At 38.3% G+C, this 17,379-nt stretch overlaps 1 protein-coding gene across 1 annotated transcript in view; it reads left to right on the forward strand.

Moving 5' to 3' along the window:
- LTK (leukocyte receptor tyrosine kinase) overlaps positions 1-17,379 on the forward strand; it is a 110,813-nt gene that overhangs the window by 35,959 nt on the left and 57,475 nt on the right. Inside the window, 1 exon segment of the mRNA XM_080593432.1 lies at positions 16,561-16,674. Coding sequence (XP_080449558.1) covers positions 16,561-16,674 — 114 coding nt within the window.

Genomic DNA, 17,379 nt, shown 5'->3' on the forward strand with positions numbered 1-17,379 from the left:
AAGGGTTGCCCTTATCAGGAGGGTTAGAGAGCTTCTTGGCCTGTTAACATGTGATGGACATTAGCAGCAGGAATTACAGGCACTACCCCAAAGAAAGAACCAAATTGTCTATTGAAGAAGGGGGTAAAATGTGTATCCTTTCCTTTAACAAAAATAACTGTATTTTTCAAGTCAAGTAGCTTTAGTGTCTTTTTCCATTTATGGCCTAAACCAAACTTTCACAACTGGGTGTAAAATTGGGAGATGCTTTCTCACATGATCTAGGGGAGCATATCCTGTGTATTTGCTCTCCTTTTGTATTCTTGAGCATTTTCAGTATGTGGTGTTGGGCAGATTCTCAATGTCTTTGGTCATAACTTCTGTCAAGGAGAGAAATGTTACTTGTACCTAGAATGGCTGTATTTTGCATGCAGATAATTTTTCTTCAAGATTCCTGTTAATGAGGTATCCTTTTCTCAGAACTAGGGTAACATATCCTAGGCTAGAGCATGTCTGTCATAGTTCAAAGGTGATAGCAAAACTCCTCTTTACTGCTGCACGGTACTTCTGGACTATGCTGTTTATATTCCTGCTTCGTTTCTTACAGTTAAGATCTGGGCAAGCCTCTGCTAAAGATGTTTTTTGGGGAGAAAATATTATTTCATATAAGAAAGTGTTTCAGTCTCTGTCCCTTTGAGAAGAGTGGGTAAACTGTTTGGAGTGGACAAGAGCAAGAGTTAAGGAGAATATGCAGTAGAAAAAGTGTTATCCTCCCCATCTCTTGTGTTTGTAACTTATAAAATGTGTTTTTGCAACATAAAGCCTAACCTCACATGTAAGGATACAAACTTTCTAGAATTCAGTGATTAATTACACCTTGGTTTTTATATTTAAACTTTTGGTCTGGTTTTTTTTCCATCTTTTCTTATTTCCTTCACAGAAGTAAGCTTTTTTCTGCATATATTCAGCAGTCTGCCTGTTGGGCACATTGGGGCCACATGGAAGTAGAACAGCGTGTAAGGATGTGGGGATTGCACGAGAGTGGTATGGAAATGGCTGAGGAGACCTGAAGCTGTCACCTGATCTCCCAGGGAGGCTTAAGTGGTAGTGATGTGTTCAAGGTCTAAGTTTCCATCCCTAAAAATGGGTTTGAAATTTTTACAAAATGATCAGTAAGGCTTTTCTAACTCCAGAAAAAGGATTGCATCAGCACAAGAAAAATCTGTTTTATCACTTAGGAAAGAGCTGATCACATAACTGCAAATATTCATGACTTTATCTTTTTATGCACATAATAAATGTTATCAAGTCTCAGTCAGTAGTGTGTGCAGGCACATGTATGCACATTCACATGCATCCTCAGTGGTAAAGTGGTACTTTGAGATAAAGGCTATGGTAATCTTTGTGAACTGTAAGTATCTGTATATATTCAGATGCTGCCTTCTCCCGTGAAAGTACAACATAATTATAGTGTGGTTTATTTTGCCCTTACCAGTGGTTTAATAAAGGGTAGGGAATGGGGCTTCTGAGCAAAATAATTTTGAGGAAGTCACTTTTTTATGCTAAAACATAAGTGCATCATCTTCTACAAAAGCACAGGTCTTGTACTCCCTGAGGTCTGAAGACCTGGCTCCAGCCTTTGGATACTCACAAACGAAAACCTAAAATAGCTTTGCTACAACATATTGGCAAGGTTTGTTAAGTATACTTGACCACTAATAATTGTGTATCCTTGGCAGTGGCTTTCAGTCACTATCTTCTGTGATTTCCAGGAGGTACCATACCTAGTCTTCTGCTCAGTCAAGCAGGAATTGACAGCACAGCTTGTGACAGCTGAATGCTCTCTTTGGGAGACCAGGGATGTACTCTCAAAACAATGGGCACTAGTTAATATTGATAGATTATTTCTCTAACTTCTAAAATAAAAGTAATAAAAAAGAAAGCATTTAGTGTTTGAGCGGAAATCAGTTACGTCTGTCCTTTCTCTCCTAGTATATGTTTATTCCTCTTCTCTCCATGCATCTTTATTTTCTGTTATATTTCTTTTTCATCTCCTCTGAGAGTGTGAGCTCTTCTGGTCTGGGATTTTGCCTTCCACTGTATTGGATAAAGCCTGGTCCTGTTGTTTATCGATGCTATCTATAGGGAATGTGTTATTGATCAGAGCTTCTGCCCATACCTAAATCGCAAAAACTCAATGGAAGAGCTGAAAATAGGACCCAGTTGTTTTGGCTCTGAGGGTTTGCTTTCCCCTCCTGAATTTCATAAAAGATGTTTGACACAGCTTTAAGAAACCACGACCTCATATAGCTTTAAAAGAGGTGGCCAGCAGCCAACTTTCAAATAAACACTCTCCTCTCTTCATTAAAAGAAAACATTATCATAATATTACATTACAACTCAAATGGTGAAGGTATCTTTCCTTGTGTACAAGATATTGTCCTTTGAAGTCACAAAGCCCAGAGTGATTTTCACATGAGGGTGACCAAGTAGGAAAAAGGGGAAAAGTAAATAAAACAGAAACATTGGTTGTTTTTTACATTCCTCTCTTGGTTATGGAAACAAACGTTTGGATAACAAGTTTCTCCTTACCCACATCTCTTTCTTTCCCTGAGCTTTAACACTCCTTATTCTGTTAGTTGTCTAGGACATGCTATCTTTCTGATAATGCCTCTCCATATTGACAAAAAGGGCTAACAGTGCTGCTGTACCTTAGTGAAACATTTTGAAGTCAGATATTGTATTCAAACTCTTGTTGGTGCTATTGTGAGAAGTAGGAAGCTTGCCATTGAATCTAGCTGAGATGAAGGAGAAATTTCATGAAAGAGCTGAGAAAAGCCCACATTTTATTGTAGTCCTAGACAGCAAGCCTGATAGATGAAAGAGACCGCTAACAACTAGTCCTACAGATTATTGCTATTTGTTTTCTTTTTAAAACAATGCAAACAATTTATCACTCTGAGTACTATGGTCCCTTTTTGTAGTATGCAAAATGAGATGGTTAAGGTGGGAAATCAGGAAAGTGACCTGACAAAGCAGCATGTGAGTCTGCCTTGTTACACATTTGAGCCAACAACTATCTGTGGACTTTGTAATCACTCAGTTTCTTGTGTCCTGACCCCTTCCAGCTCAGCTGGGGGCTTTATCCCTTGCTGACAGGGGTTTTCTTTGGCAGTTGTTGACTGACTGTCTCAATCACCCTGTATCACAAGGTAGTTAGCATTCTGGATGCTACAGAGAAAACAAAAAATCTGTCCCATTGTTGGTTTTACTTTGGACTTTTTGGTTCTGTACTCTCTTTTAAGGGATTCCAGGCGCCGGCTCTTCATGCAGATTGTACAGCTGCTACCCAGTAAAGGTTGCTATGACTCTCTCTTGGAAATTTGGATGTTCACTTCTGCTAGCTGGGTAATTGGTTGACATTCATGGTGAAGTCTTGGGGTTTTGTTTTCCCAGTGTTATTATTTTACCTCCTTCCCTGTTCATTTGTCTTCAGGTGTAAAGACATTAAGCAAAGGCAGTAATGATTGTATTCTCTCTTTGTGAGTCTGAATGGTAAGCAGTGAATGATATGTTGCAATAACTATCAGATCAAATTACTTGCTATTTATCCAGCTTGCTGAGCATGATACATTTGAAATTATCTTTCAAATTAATTAACAGAAGTGAGAGCTGTAGCCATAACTATAGTAATCAAAATGCAGTTTACATCGTATTGCTATGTTATTGCTCTGAAACTCCAGAAGAAACAGTAATAATAGTAGTAGCTCAGTAATAAGAGGTACCATTTCTGAATAGGTCTAAACCAGCATCAGACCAAGGACAATTGGGAATATCAGGGTTCTAGCAAGTCTCCTACATTCTACACCCTGAGTTGTGTACCTACTGCTGACTCCTTATCTGGATGCTTTTTCCTAATGTGAGAGTATTTTTGCTGTGTTAGAATTAGAGATTTGGGCCTCATTTTGACACTTCTGTACTCAGATCAGTGCTTTGAAACACACATGACACTTCTGATACCAGGCTGTTTCAATTCTAGAAGTGGAAGGACTGGGAACTTTCCATGCTGCAAGAATTTTTGCTTTCTTAATAGAGGCTCTTCATGTAACAGCACATTAGAATTAACCAATTAGCTGTGCATGTCCTTACACAACTGATGGCTTAACAACATTTTCCACAAAGTCTCCTATGAAAAAAATCAAGTAGTTGGTACTTCTGCATCTTCGCTACCTTAATAATTCATCTGCTCAAGTTCTGTGTAGGTTGGTTGGTTTTTGTTTTTTTGTTTGTTTGTTTGTGGATGGGGGTAGTTTCTTGTGGTTTTGCTTGTTTGTTTATTTTTGTTCTTTAATGGTAAATTTTCAATACCTATGTGTTTTCTTTTTGATAATTTTATTTAGATTTTTTCTAATCCCTTGCTCCTCTGTGGGTTGAGATGAACTTTTTACCACTGGGACTGTCTTGGAAGGAAAGAATGGCAGCTGTTGTAGCAGAAGCAACTAGCTAGCAGACTCTTTGAGTCTTATGCCTTTCTACAGAGATGACATAACTCTTTCTTCTTCCCACTTTGTTTTATGTTTAAAGGAAGCTGAGAGCAGAGCCTGATTTAAAGAGGATAGGTAAAGGCAAGGATCTAATCTTAATAAAGCTGCCATTCTTCAGGAGTAAGAGGAAAGTCACAGTGTTAAAAATTTACTATTGATTCCCCGGGGAGGATTTTGTGATTTAGAAGAGAAAATACAGTATGTCTGATAGCAGAGAATCATGAACAGAGTTCTTAAATAACTGGTATAGTCAAATGAAATGGGTACTTACTCTTTACAAATGGCATAATGGGAATTAGACTGACCATTTTATTTTTGACTTAAAGCTATTTTTTTTCATCTTAAAACATGGCATCTGGTCCTTTCCCAAAGTGGTTGTTCCATTTTTTTTTCTGCTACCTTTATTACTGTCATGTTTTGGAAGCAACCATATTTATTGAGCTGGTAGTTTTATATATCCTGTATTTAATTTAATATCTGAGTGTTTTCTCAGTATTAAAAATAGATGTGGCAAAATATTTTTTCTTTTTTTTTTTTCATTGCTGGGCAGCTTGTTGTGCAAATGATTTTGTGTGTGTGAGGGCACAGTGCACAACTGTGCATGCTCTCTTCAAGGCAAAACTGTGTTGAGAAACACTTTGCATGAAGTTTGTGCATGGAGCCTTGAGTATTAAGATGGAAACAGTCTGGCAGCACATGAGTTTTTAGGCATTTCTCTTTTGCTACTGGTATCCTCAGTGTTGCAGAATCCACTGGTAATTGTGCTCTTCAGCGGAGTGGGTTTTGGTAGCTTTTAGTGAAGATAGGAGGTGACGTTGTTTCTGATATGAAACTGCAAAAGCGGGGAATTGTCTGCCATGTATGGATTAGTTTCTGGTCCCTCAATAAACCTCGCAACAAATTCACACAGAAGCTGAATGCTGGAGAAAAGCCTGTAGCTCCAACCTTGTTTTTCCCCAATCAAGAGTGCCAGAGAAGGACGTTTGTGCTGGCTATGACAGTTCCTCCTCCTGTACATGAACCAGGAGGGTTAATAACAAGAGTAACCAAGTCTTCACGTGGCGTTTTCCCTTCATTTGGTGAAAATACCTTCCGCAAGAGATTGATGCTGTCATCTGTGTTGTTATACACAGTGCTCCTAAGCACTCTCTGCTGGACACACTGAGGTGTGAAGTGTCTGTGACAGTGCCTCTTGCAAGACTCGCTCTAAGAAAAGTTAGCAGAGAAGGGTGTGTGTCTAATAAAACTACTTCAAATGATGCATGGAGTATCTTTAGAGCTGACTGACTGATGCTGTAATGTAAGGGTTAAGTTCTCAAAGGGGAATCCTTAGATGATGAAGAGCTGTTGGCAGTCATCCTTGTGTCAAAAGTGGATCAAAGAAAATGAGGTGCAGGAAATGTGCCTTTGTGCTTGGATAGCCTCAGTGAGCAGAGCAGCCCCTGAGGGATTCTTGGAGCAGTGCATACATTTAGAGCATTCCTAAGGCTGTTCCTAGTAAAACAAGGATGGAAAGACAAATTAAGCAACCTCAAAGATCAAGGGAGCTCAAGGACAGCTCAAAGTCACTTTTGTCCTCACCACTTAAGCTATGTTGTGTAAAATTAAGCAATTGAAAATCATTATCTTTTTACAAAATTGAATTCTATGGGATCAATTCCACATCCATTGTAATAATTCAATCAAAACCTGGATCTGAAAATTATATTTCCTTCACTTTCTTGCTGGCACACAATTTCTGTTTTGCTGCCAAATGTTGCAGTGCTGTGCCATGGTAGCTGGAGGGTAGGGCCACAGACCTCCTGCCACAGGCCACAAAATGCAGAGGCATCCCAAAGCTGATTGTTGAACATCTGCGAGAGTGCAGCTCTCTAGCAATTATGTCTCCCATTTCCCTTTTGCATAATTTTATTGGTACCTCTGGGCAGTCCACACAGGTATTTTTTTTTTTTTTTGACATCTTAGTGTATGGGTTTGTTTAAAACTCAATATTCTGTCTTGTGGGAGATTGTGACTTTAGGAATCTTATTTCTTTTCTAATCATGATGAAGATTCAAAACCTTAATATTTTTCACAAACCAAATTTTTCCAAATTTATGCTTTGACTTAATCAAAGTAAGTTATTCAGACTGGCAAAAAGTCTGTTTTGATTACATGGAAATATTTTCCTCCAGCTAAGTATCGCACCGTTTTACTTCATTAATGTTACAAACTTTGAACTCGGAGCAGATTACTGAGTAAACATGACACTTTTTAACAGTAACAAAATACTACAATGATTTCCATGTAAATATATGGAAGATATTAGTATTTCCTGTTAATGTAATGGAACTGGCATTCTCACATAAATTCGTAGTATGAGAAAATAGTCACTGCTTAGCATGTTGTGGTCACCATGAGAGAGCAAGGCTATTGGTAATCTTTTGAGGGAGCCCTTCTCTTCCTCTTTCTAACTTTGTCTGCATCTACAGGCTTTATACCTTCCTTCACCTTTGCTTGTGCCTAATTATACCTGCCACATCGATATGTGTGAATTCACACATACATATCCCCTTTTAAGCTGTGCTTGAAAATCCCTATAATGAGTGATGTTCTGAAGGAATATGACAATTATATTTCTTCCTCTAAGTTTATGCTTAAGAACACAACAATTTTAAAGTGCTGTTCCCTTGGAAGGCAAAATGTATGTTTGCTGTGTGTTCCTTTCAGGTTCTTTCTTGGGGCTGCTTGAAAACATTTATTAGAGTTGGACATGTTCCCCTTTAATGTTATCCACCACAGTTGCACATCTAATATAAACCGGTCATCTAAGCTAAGCTCTATTTGTGATGGGGAGACTACTTCTTTGTCAGTTTCTTTTAAAACAGTTATCTTAGGGTCCATTTTCACATCCCTTTTCTCTAATGACAAAGCCAGCTTTCAATGAGAAAGGAGAGTTTTCCTTAAGAATTGTACTTTTACTACAGGAAACTGGAAGAGGCTTATTTTTTTTTTTTTTTTTTTTTTTTTTACAAGCCATCACCCCAGGAGTGGTCAGCTTTCAGATGTAAGGCTGTAGCTCAGAACAATTACATTCTACCAAGAAAAACAGAAATTGTTTGCCAGTGAAGCTTTAGGTCATATGGACAAATCTTATTCACAACCAGCACTGGTACGATCTGTTAGCTCTCAGCGTCATATCTGTACACACCTAGCAGAAATGGATTGGATGCCTTCTCTGCCAGCAGTCACCCCAGCCTGAAGAGAGAAAACAAGATGTAGAAGTGGTAGAGCAGAATGGAGCTCCTCTGTACAGTTATCTCAAAGGTCCTTGAAAAGCCTTTGTACACTTTAAGTAGCATATATATGCTTCCTGGCAGCTTTAATAGAGGTGAGACATAGTGCAAAACCTTGCCCTTATTATCTGTGAGTAATAAGCAGCTAGTATTATAAAAATAGACATGAGTAATGAACAGCTGTGCTATAAAAAGAGAAATCTTTCCAAGTTAATGTGACAATATATGCAGGCATGAGTATGTGCATGTATACACTACACAATTAGTAGATTAAGAGGACTCAGTAGATGGCATATTTTTGGATTTGAAGAAGTGTTTTTGGCATGCTATTTCTCAACTGTAATGAAAATAGTCATTCAGCTCTATTTCAGTAGATGTACATGTACACCGAAAACTGAATAAGAAGGCATAATTAGTAAGTCACTAATTCAAGGGCAATATGCCAAGTAGGGGAAATAGTATCAAGAGGAGGACCGAAAGTATCCATCTTGCATCTTCTCTAACAGGTAAATTTTGTAAGAAAAATGTATATGGCATGGGCAATACTTTTTCTGTGTGAGTTCTGTTAATAGCTATAGCACAGTGGTGGCAACCTGCAGCGCACTGTATTTTGTGACTGAGATTAAAAGATATATTTTTTTTTAAGTGCAGTTTACTGGTTTTATTAGAAACAAACAGAAAAAGATGTTTGAAAGGATAAGTACACACTCTACAGAGCATTGACAAGGATAAAAAGAGTGGTTGGAAACATGATTCAGGAAACATCACCATTCAGGGGAAGAACTGGCCACTAGTGACTAAATAGAGAAAGTGAGGAAATGAGAAACAAAGCAACGTTTTGTGTAACTAGGGGCAGTCAGGAAGTAGGGATACTGTGAGCAGCAGGAAACAGGACTACAGGAATTTTTGTACAACTGTAAATGTCTAGTCATTCTGTATGCCATGGAAACTGCCGATGATCTTTGACAATCCAAGTGAATATTGTATCAGGGAGTTGCTCAGTGCCTGGTTGTGAAAAGCTCTTCAGGCTGATTCGCTTACCACCTTTCAAGGAAGATTCTTGTCAGCAATGTGCAGGTGGGCAAGGAGGTGGCATTCTGTCTTTTGTGGTTGGGATACCAGATGTGATTGCAACAGCTGAATAGGTTTTCTGAAGTAAATAAGCAAGGAGTTACCAGGGATGTTTCAGACTAGAGTAAATGACTGGTTTTAGTTCCACAGAATGTAATAATTTTGGAAATCTTCTAATGGTTCCAGAGAAGAAAGCTGTCCAAGGTACATTCCTATATGCACATGAAACAATACAGAAAGTAAAATAAAAATAAAGTCTTTAAGTATTCTGTTAGCCTGATATATCGTATAAGACTTAACAGATTTATGAAACAGATGTCTGTGTTCTCTGGGGAAAAGAGGCTGTATGGTTTGACTGGCCTCCAGCTCGCTAAAGGGGAAGCAACTTTTTAGATTTGTTAAGCCAGACTTGTTTGAATGGCATTAAATTAGCAACTGAGGCAAATGATGGAAAAAACAAACAAACAAAAAAACAATAAAAATCATTTGTTTAGAAGAGAGTCAAAGTATCAAGAATAAAATTAATCAAGACACCAAGGACTGAAAGGAGGAGTTCTTTAATTGCCTGCTGCTGATGTGATGAAGCTGGCTAATAGCCAAGTGGAAACGGAATGGAGTTATTCATTTCTAAATCTAAATGCTGATAAGCCGAAATTCTCAGACTAGGAAGGAAGATTCCCATGGTTGAAATCAAAGGACAGAAATAGATTGGGAACAGCATTACACGGCAAAAATGTCATTTCCTCTTTCCCCAGCCATTCAACCAAATGACTTAGAGGGCCAAAGGATTGATTAATACCCAAAACAAATGTTGATGTGCTTGCTGATGACTGCTACAGACTGCCAACTAGAGACCTGGTTAAAATACCAACTAACCTACTGTGTGTAGGGAGAGGAAAAAATTCTTGTTTGTGGGTGGGTGGGTGAAGCCTTCAATACAAATGGTATTTTGGAGGTTTCATTCCGCCACCATGAGAGAATATCTTTGTGGCTGTTGAATAGATTGTGGTATCTGAATGGGAATCCTCGTATCACATACTAGGATATCATTTTAGACCTATTCTCAGTAAATAAAGAACTGAGCTAAGAATTAAAACCAGGTGTTATGCAATTGGAAGTGATTGTGTCTTGAATACACACTTCTTTGGAAACAGAATAAAATCTGAAGCAGTCTGATATGTGGTTGGACCCAGGTATTCAAATAAATGAACTTTGTTGCCTAAATAACTTTTGAGCTGCTGTATCTGGATACTTCCAGAAGATGCAAATCTTCCAAAGTTTAAAGCAATGCCATGCTAACTCAGTTGAAAGAAAGACAGTAGACAGAAAAATATAGATAAGAATTGGGTTGTATGTGTAAACAGCTAGAAAGCTGCAAATCCACAGATGAAGGGGGTATAGAGCTGGTATAAAATTGAAGAGGAAAAAAACCACACCAAACAACATAACAAAAACAAAACAAAACTATGTTGCTATATTGTTTGCAGTAAAAGAAATTTGGAAAGTAGACAGTTTAGCATTAGAAGGAACTAGCAGCAGAGTTAGGAAGTTTAAGGAAGTTTTTCAAGTGCATTCATAGAATAAACATCTTAGCAATTATATTAATCAGTCATAGACGTGTGAGGTAGGATTGTCAATAGCAGAGACAAAAAGAGTTCAACAAATATTTATTGTCTAGGAAAAAAACAGCAATTGATGCTTCATCATCCCATAGCAATGATGCAGGTGTTTCCATAACAACACAGATTTGTGGAAAAGCAGTTGTTAAAATGTTCAGTTTGTGAAACAACTGGTCAAGACAGCTTGTGTTCAAGATTTTGAAAGAATTAGTTCAGATTTTTAAAAGCAATCAGTGTTGAATTTTTCAGTAAGTGTTAAGATACTGAAGAAATTCCAGAGAACTGGAAGAAAGTTAATGTCGCATTAGTATTTAATAAGGGTAAATGAAATATGCTGGATGGCTGTATTTAATTACATATACTCTACTAGTGTGAATAAGACTTGATAGTATGAAGATTGCTTCCTTAACATCAGTCTAAGAAAAAATATCAGAACACGTGATATAGGATCAAAGAACTGAAAAAGGGTTTATAATTGCTTGTCAATCAAAGCAGCTTATTTGGTAAGACTTTTTGTTGCAGTGTCATTTTTTAATGAGTTTACAAGTTTGACAGAAGTCGCAATGTGGATATAGGACATTCCAATTTCAATCAAATACTTAAATTGATAACACTTGGTGGTACCTCTGTGCATACCTGGGCTGGTACATGTAGGTTTAAAATGAAAGTATAAATAGGAATAAATGCCAATTAACTCTGCTTGTAAGGGTCAGTTCTGGGCTGTGTGCTAATTAACACTTCTAGCAGTGAGTCAGAAGACAATGTGAAAACTGTATTTATAATCATAACATAAAAATTAAGATATGAAGTGATAAGGCAGAGTCCTTAGCTCCCCAGCACAGTAAAAGCATCTATCTAAAAGGGAAAGAATGAAGATAGAGAGGGTGAGAATGCCTTTTCTGGAAGAAAATATGCCAGGGAAACACTTAATGTCATGATGGATGATCAATTAAGAGAAAGTATTTTTTCCAAAATGACTGATGTGATTGTAGCACAGAACAGGGAGTCATGGTTGACAGCAAGTTGAATATGAGCCAGCAGTGTGCCCTGGCGGCCAGGAGGGCCAACCGTGTCCTGGGGTGCATCAAGCACGGCATCGCTAGTAGGTCAAGGGAGGTGATTGTCCCGCTCTACTCTGCGCTGGTGCGGCCTCACCTCGAGTACTGTGTGCAGTTCTGGGCACCACAGTATAAAAAGGACATGAAACTGTTGGAGAGTGTACAGAGGAGGGCTACGAAGATGGTGAAAGGCCTGGAGGGGAAGACGTACGAGGAACGGCTGAGGTCACTGGGCCTGTTCAGCCTGGAGAAGAGGAGGCTGAGGGGAGACCTCATCGCAGTCTACAACTTCCTCGTAAGGGGGTGTCGAGAGGCAGGAGACCTTTTCTCCATTAACACCAGTGACAGGACCCGCGGGAACGGGGTTAAGCTGAGGCAGGGGAAATTTAGGCTCGACATCAGGAGGGGGTTCTTCACAGAGAGGGTGGTTGCACACTGGAACAGGCTCCCCAGGGAAGTGGTCACTGCACCGAGCCTGTCTGAATTTAAGAAGAGATTGGACTGTGCACTTAGTCACATGGTCTGAACTTTTGGGTAGACCTGTGCGGTATCAAGAGTTGGACTTGATGATCCTTAAGGGTCCCTTCCAACTCAGGATATTCTATGATTCTATGATTCTATGATCTCAGGAGGGAGCAGAATGGCCATTCTGCTTTGCATGGCATGAGTGTGCACTGATGTCTGCCTTTGAGCAAGAATCCTTAAAAACTGGAGAGGATTCTGAGATCCTAAGCTATTGCCTCATATGATAAGCTTTGGTAAAACCGTATGTTGTCACATTGCTCCCCTTTTTGATCAGTACCAGCAATGTATCTGGACAGAGTACAAAAAGAGCAATGCAGTAAGCGAGCGACACAGGGACCAATTAATGAGCAAACAATAAGAAAGTTTAACAGCAGGCCGCCGGAGATCCCAGTGACATTTTCAAGGTGAAAGGTTAACAACTTAAAGCTGTAAATACTCATGAAGGAGGGAGATTATTTACTGAATTGAAAGTGGAAGGTTTAGGAGTAATTGAAAAATACTAGGATAGGTTGTAGACTAAGAGTCTTCTTTTTGTCTAGTCTGAGTTCCTGACAGTCAGATCTATTAGTCTGTAAGTTAGTTTGTCTTCTAAAAGAATAAGTGAGAAATATTGAGTTGCTATTTTGATATTGCAAAGCACAAAATGCTAGAAAATGCTCTAAAGGAAGTTCCTGTTTTGGCAAGAAGACAGCTTGGGTGATCTGGAATTGGTTTCCCATCATGAGTTCTATAAGTATTTTCTGTAATTTTCTTTTCTTCTGCAAAGCAGCATCAGGATTCAGGAAAAATTTCAGCCCTGCAGGTGTCTGAATGCTTTTTCAGTGAGGGAGTGAAAGAAATGGAATTACCTTCTGAGTGCTTGAGGCTTCTGGTCTTACTGTGTTCTATTAGAGAAAAAAGCAATGGATTTGTGCTGTGCTGTTAAAAGATCCCATATTTTTGCTGTGACAGTTGAATATCATTATATTTACTGGTTCTTCTTGATACTTTAATGTTCCTTAATGGCAGACTTAACCTGTAACCACAGATTTCCTCTCCGTCTTTTATTTCACTTCACTTAAATTATTGCCTTCTACTGATGAAGACAGAGAAATCAAGTAGTTATTACAGGATGGTCTTTTTTATTTGTTTAATGGTGGCATTCATGTTACATATGAATTGCGTACAAACGTTTATGGGAGGATATGATGTGAGGTTATTGAAAGCACCTCTGGAGCTCCTAGTTTCAAAGAACAGTGTAGAAAAGTTTCTGTAAGTGACTGTATGTGCTAGATCTTCAGTTTAATCAGAGAGGCTGAATGAGCATGAAAGTGATTGATATGTAAAGTAAGGGTTTAGGCTGGAATGTTACAAAACTACTATCCAGATCTCATGCATGTATTCATCATGCTGTGAGCCCTCTTCAGCTCATTATTGGCCAGAAACCCTTTTCTGTGAGAAAATAAATGGATGGATGCGCATTTCTGTGGGTGAATACGAAAGAATTCTTTGCCTATCACTGGGTCTGGGGTCTTCTGTCCATGCATATTTTGTCTCTCCATGAACTCAGCTGTAATGACTGCCTTTCCTTGCTCTCATATGCCCAGTGCAGTAAGTGGCATTATCCCAGAGTTGGTGAATGGGATTGTTAACAGGTACTTGAATGAACTCTTTTGGGTTTTGCCAGCCTCTAATAGGATGTTTCTGAGAGTCTGCATCGTGAGTAATGTATTTAACAAACCAAGTTTCATGCAGTGCTCTTTGTGACAAAGCAGTACTCAAGTTTTAATGTATCTTAATACCAGACGAGCAAACTTGATAGACACTTATCTCAACTGTACAAAAACCTTTTGTACCTTGTGTGTCCTAGCTATTACCAACATTAATTGAATTTATTTATTTATTTTTCATGCTAAAGCAGTAAATTCATGTTTCAAGTAGCTTAGGCCTCTGTTCCTGGTAGTCTGCCACTGGAACGCCTGATTGCTGATGAGAAAGAAGAGGAAAAACCCAAAGGTGTTTATGTGATTGAGAGGGAGTAGTGCAAGTCAAATGTTTTGGTTAAGTTTTATTACAAGGACTGTCTCTAGCAGAACATCTGCTATGACTTTACTATGTTTTGTGAGTCCCATGATGTTCAGGTTATTTCCAAGATACATGAGCATCTTGGAATGTGAGTGGTGGAACAGACTTTACAGAAAACTCTGAGGAAAGTAAATACTGAAGCTACAGCAGTACTTAAACAAAACTCTAAAGGTACAGAATTAAACCACATCTCCAAAGACACAACATAATTTGGGAGGAGGAGACTCAAGTTGTTGAAAGGTCTTGTTCTCTTTCCACAGCAAAATTTCTTTTCATTTGGTGAAATAGATTTGTTTGCAATATGTGATTGATTTTTGGCATAGCATGGGTATTTTTTAATAGCTTTATGAAGAGATTCCGCCATTGCTTTTCATAAAGCAAGCCTTCACAGACTTTGGCCAGCTAAGCACCAAGTAAGAATTCACATTCATTTAGTGAATTTCTTCCCATTATTGAACCTTACGTAACAAACCAGTTTCAGTGCTTTATATACAGTACAGAATCGGCTTTTCAAATATTAATGTCCCTACATATTTTGAACACAAAGGCAGGAATAATTATAGTGTTTGACAATTGGTCTGTGGAGACCACAGGTCTATCATCAGGTACAGCAGGTGTCTGTACCTGCGGTTTGATAGCTTTTCTGCTTTACAGTTACCATTTGCTTGGTAGCACGTGGAGACTGATGGGTGTCCTTTAGTACTGTAAGAAAAGACGGAACAACACGGTATTCTCATGGTATGAAACATTTCATAGTATTTTATTCACCATGTGATGCATGTTGTCATATTTATGACAATGAAAATAGTTGTGTAGCAGTTTACAATCAGACCAGGTATTGCTGAAAACCTAAAAGCAGTGATAAGTTTGGGAAAATTGAACAAGTGTTCAAGATTTTTTTTCTTTTTCCAGATCCTTCTGTACATTTTCATAATACTACTGTACAAACTGTTTCTGTTTAGAATAGCTTAGCTGTTGTCAGTGGTATGATATACATCCTTGTCTCAACTGCAATTCCTGTGAGTAGGATTCCTGTCTCCTCTGACATGATTTCACATTTTTATATTGCTGAATTCATAACCCACATGGCTGAGGTTTGAAGGCAACTCATTTTGCATTTCCCTCTCTTTGAACACCTTTTGAAAACAAATATTTTTATTTTGGACAACCTGATTATAATTTCCGGAAAAGAAAAGACTGGGAAGAATTTTAAATAAAGATTACTACATGTTTAGATGGGTGTGTATACATTTTCATATGCACAGGTTCAAATAAAAAAACATGCCATTGTGGTATGAATTATTCCAAAGAGAAGTCAGAAGGTACTGAATATTTAATTGTTGGAAGTACTGCAGTGAATAATAATTTTGGTAGATCTGGTTTTCCTTGAACAACATAAATGTGATCCAGAAGAACATCTCTGTTTAAAACTAGCTAATCTTAGCATGCTGGATTTAATATTCCCATTAAATCATAGCAAGAATGATGTAGAAAAAAATTTCTATGGCCTTTTATATAATATGAGATTTTGTGTTTTTTTTTTTTTCCAGCACAACCAGACTTTACAATATGACTCCATGATTTGATCTGAATAAAAATGCACAAATACATATGTATTGGTGTTACAAATATGATCCAATGTCACAGTTATCAGTGCTTCTTAGGCATATGACAGAGGGTTATCCTTGAGATAGAACAGTACAGGTGAATTAAAGGGTGTTGAAGAGACTACATATTACTAGATACCAGATACCAGGAAGTTATCTGTTTCCTTTGAAAATTACAGTCTTCATGTGTGGCAGTAAGGAAGAAATCTGTTTTCTGAAAGTATCAGTGATGCAAAGGTTTCATCAGTGTTAGTTTCAGATGTGGCATTGCTCTTGTGTGCTGAAGATGAGAGCACTTATGCAGGTCCTGCCAGAAGACTGCTGCTAAATCTGAGTCACATATTCTGTAGATAGCATGTATTTTACAGTTGAATTCTTCTTCCATTGCATTAGAGCAATAAGTCTTGGACTGTGAACTTCAAAGGGTATTTCTCCATGACAGTGGAAGAAGTATTAAGTTAGAACATCTTCTCTCTATGCAAGCAGATAGCTCCAAAGTTCTGTATTTCTCCTGTGCATGCATTTCCAGAATAAAGGGTGTAGTCATTGGCAAGCAACTGTGTGCTTGCCGTTCAGATGTACTGTTGTTACGACACAGGTGCTGCTGGAATACAGTGTGTCTTTAGGGGTTATATACTGATAAAAACAAGGGTGGATAAAGAGTTGTAAAGATTAAATATAGATACTGTATATTTAACAGAGCCCCATTATAGTAAGGTAAATAAATCTGTTGAATACATGTTTAGGTTTAAAGGTATGGGAGCATAGTTTTGTGTAAAAACATCCAACTCTCCCTTGTTGTTTTTGTTTTGTTATAGTTGTTGTCTTCTGTGCTGGATCACATGAAGAAAGCTCTTCTTCACCAAATCCACCTCAGAAGCTCTCCCTGATAAGAAATAGCATGGTGTCATTGCATCAGCCTTCTAAACCAGGTACCACAAATCCTGTTCCTTACATCCTCCTTGTTTCTACTTCTGAAAGCGCAAGATGCTGGCAGTCACAAGGACCCTTCACCAGAAAGCTGTGCCACTGGGCTTCTGACTGGAAATGGGCCAATAACTCAAAGTCCAGTGTAACCTTAAAGGAATCCCTCACTTCCTTATTAAAAATTAATAATAATAATAATATCTTCTCCATCAGCACAGTGAAATCCACCACATTTGGGTTTGGGAGTTCTTTAAACAATTCTAATTAGTGGAGCTGGTGTCTAGCAACTGTAGACCAAAGTAGCTTTACTGATACAGAATTAAGTATTTTTTTTCAACTAGAATTTTCTTTTTCTATGTATTTTAAAAGTCCACTGAGCTGGACAAAATGCTTGTGGGATGAATTTGATCTTACTGTGTTGTTGGGATAAATTGAGCAAATGCCACACTTCATAAACACCCAAGGGGAAGGAGCCAGTTGCCATCTGTGGTCTGGAAATGTGGGGATTGAAGTGACACCTTTCCATTTAGGGAAATAATCACAGAATCATTTCAGTTGGAAGGGACATCTTCAGATCATCTGGTCCAACCTGCCTGCCGCTCAAGCAGGGTCACCTTCAGCAGGTTGCCCATGACTACTTCCAGTTGTGTTCTGAGTATGTCTGCAGATGGAGAATGCAAAACTATGTTTTCTTGTGTTCCAGTTCAGTT

Source organism: Anser brachyrhynchus (genome assembly GCF_964034855.1).
Source record: "Anser brachyrhynchus genome assembly, chromosome: 5".
NCBI classification, from domain to species: domain Eukaryota; kingdom Metazoa; phylum Chordata; class Aves; order Anseriformes; family Anatidae; genus Anser; species Anser brachyrhynchus.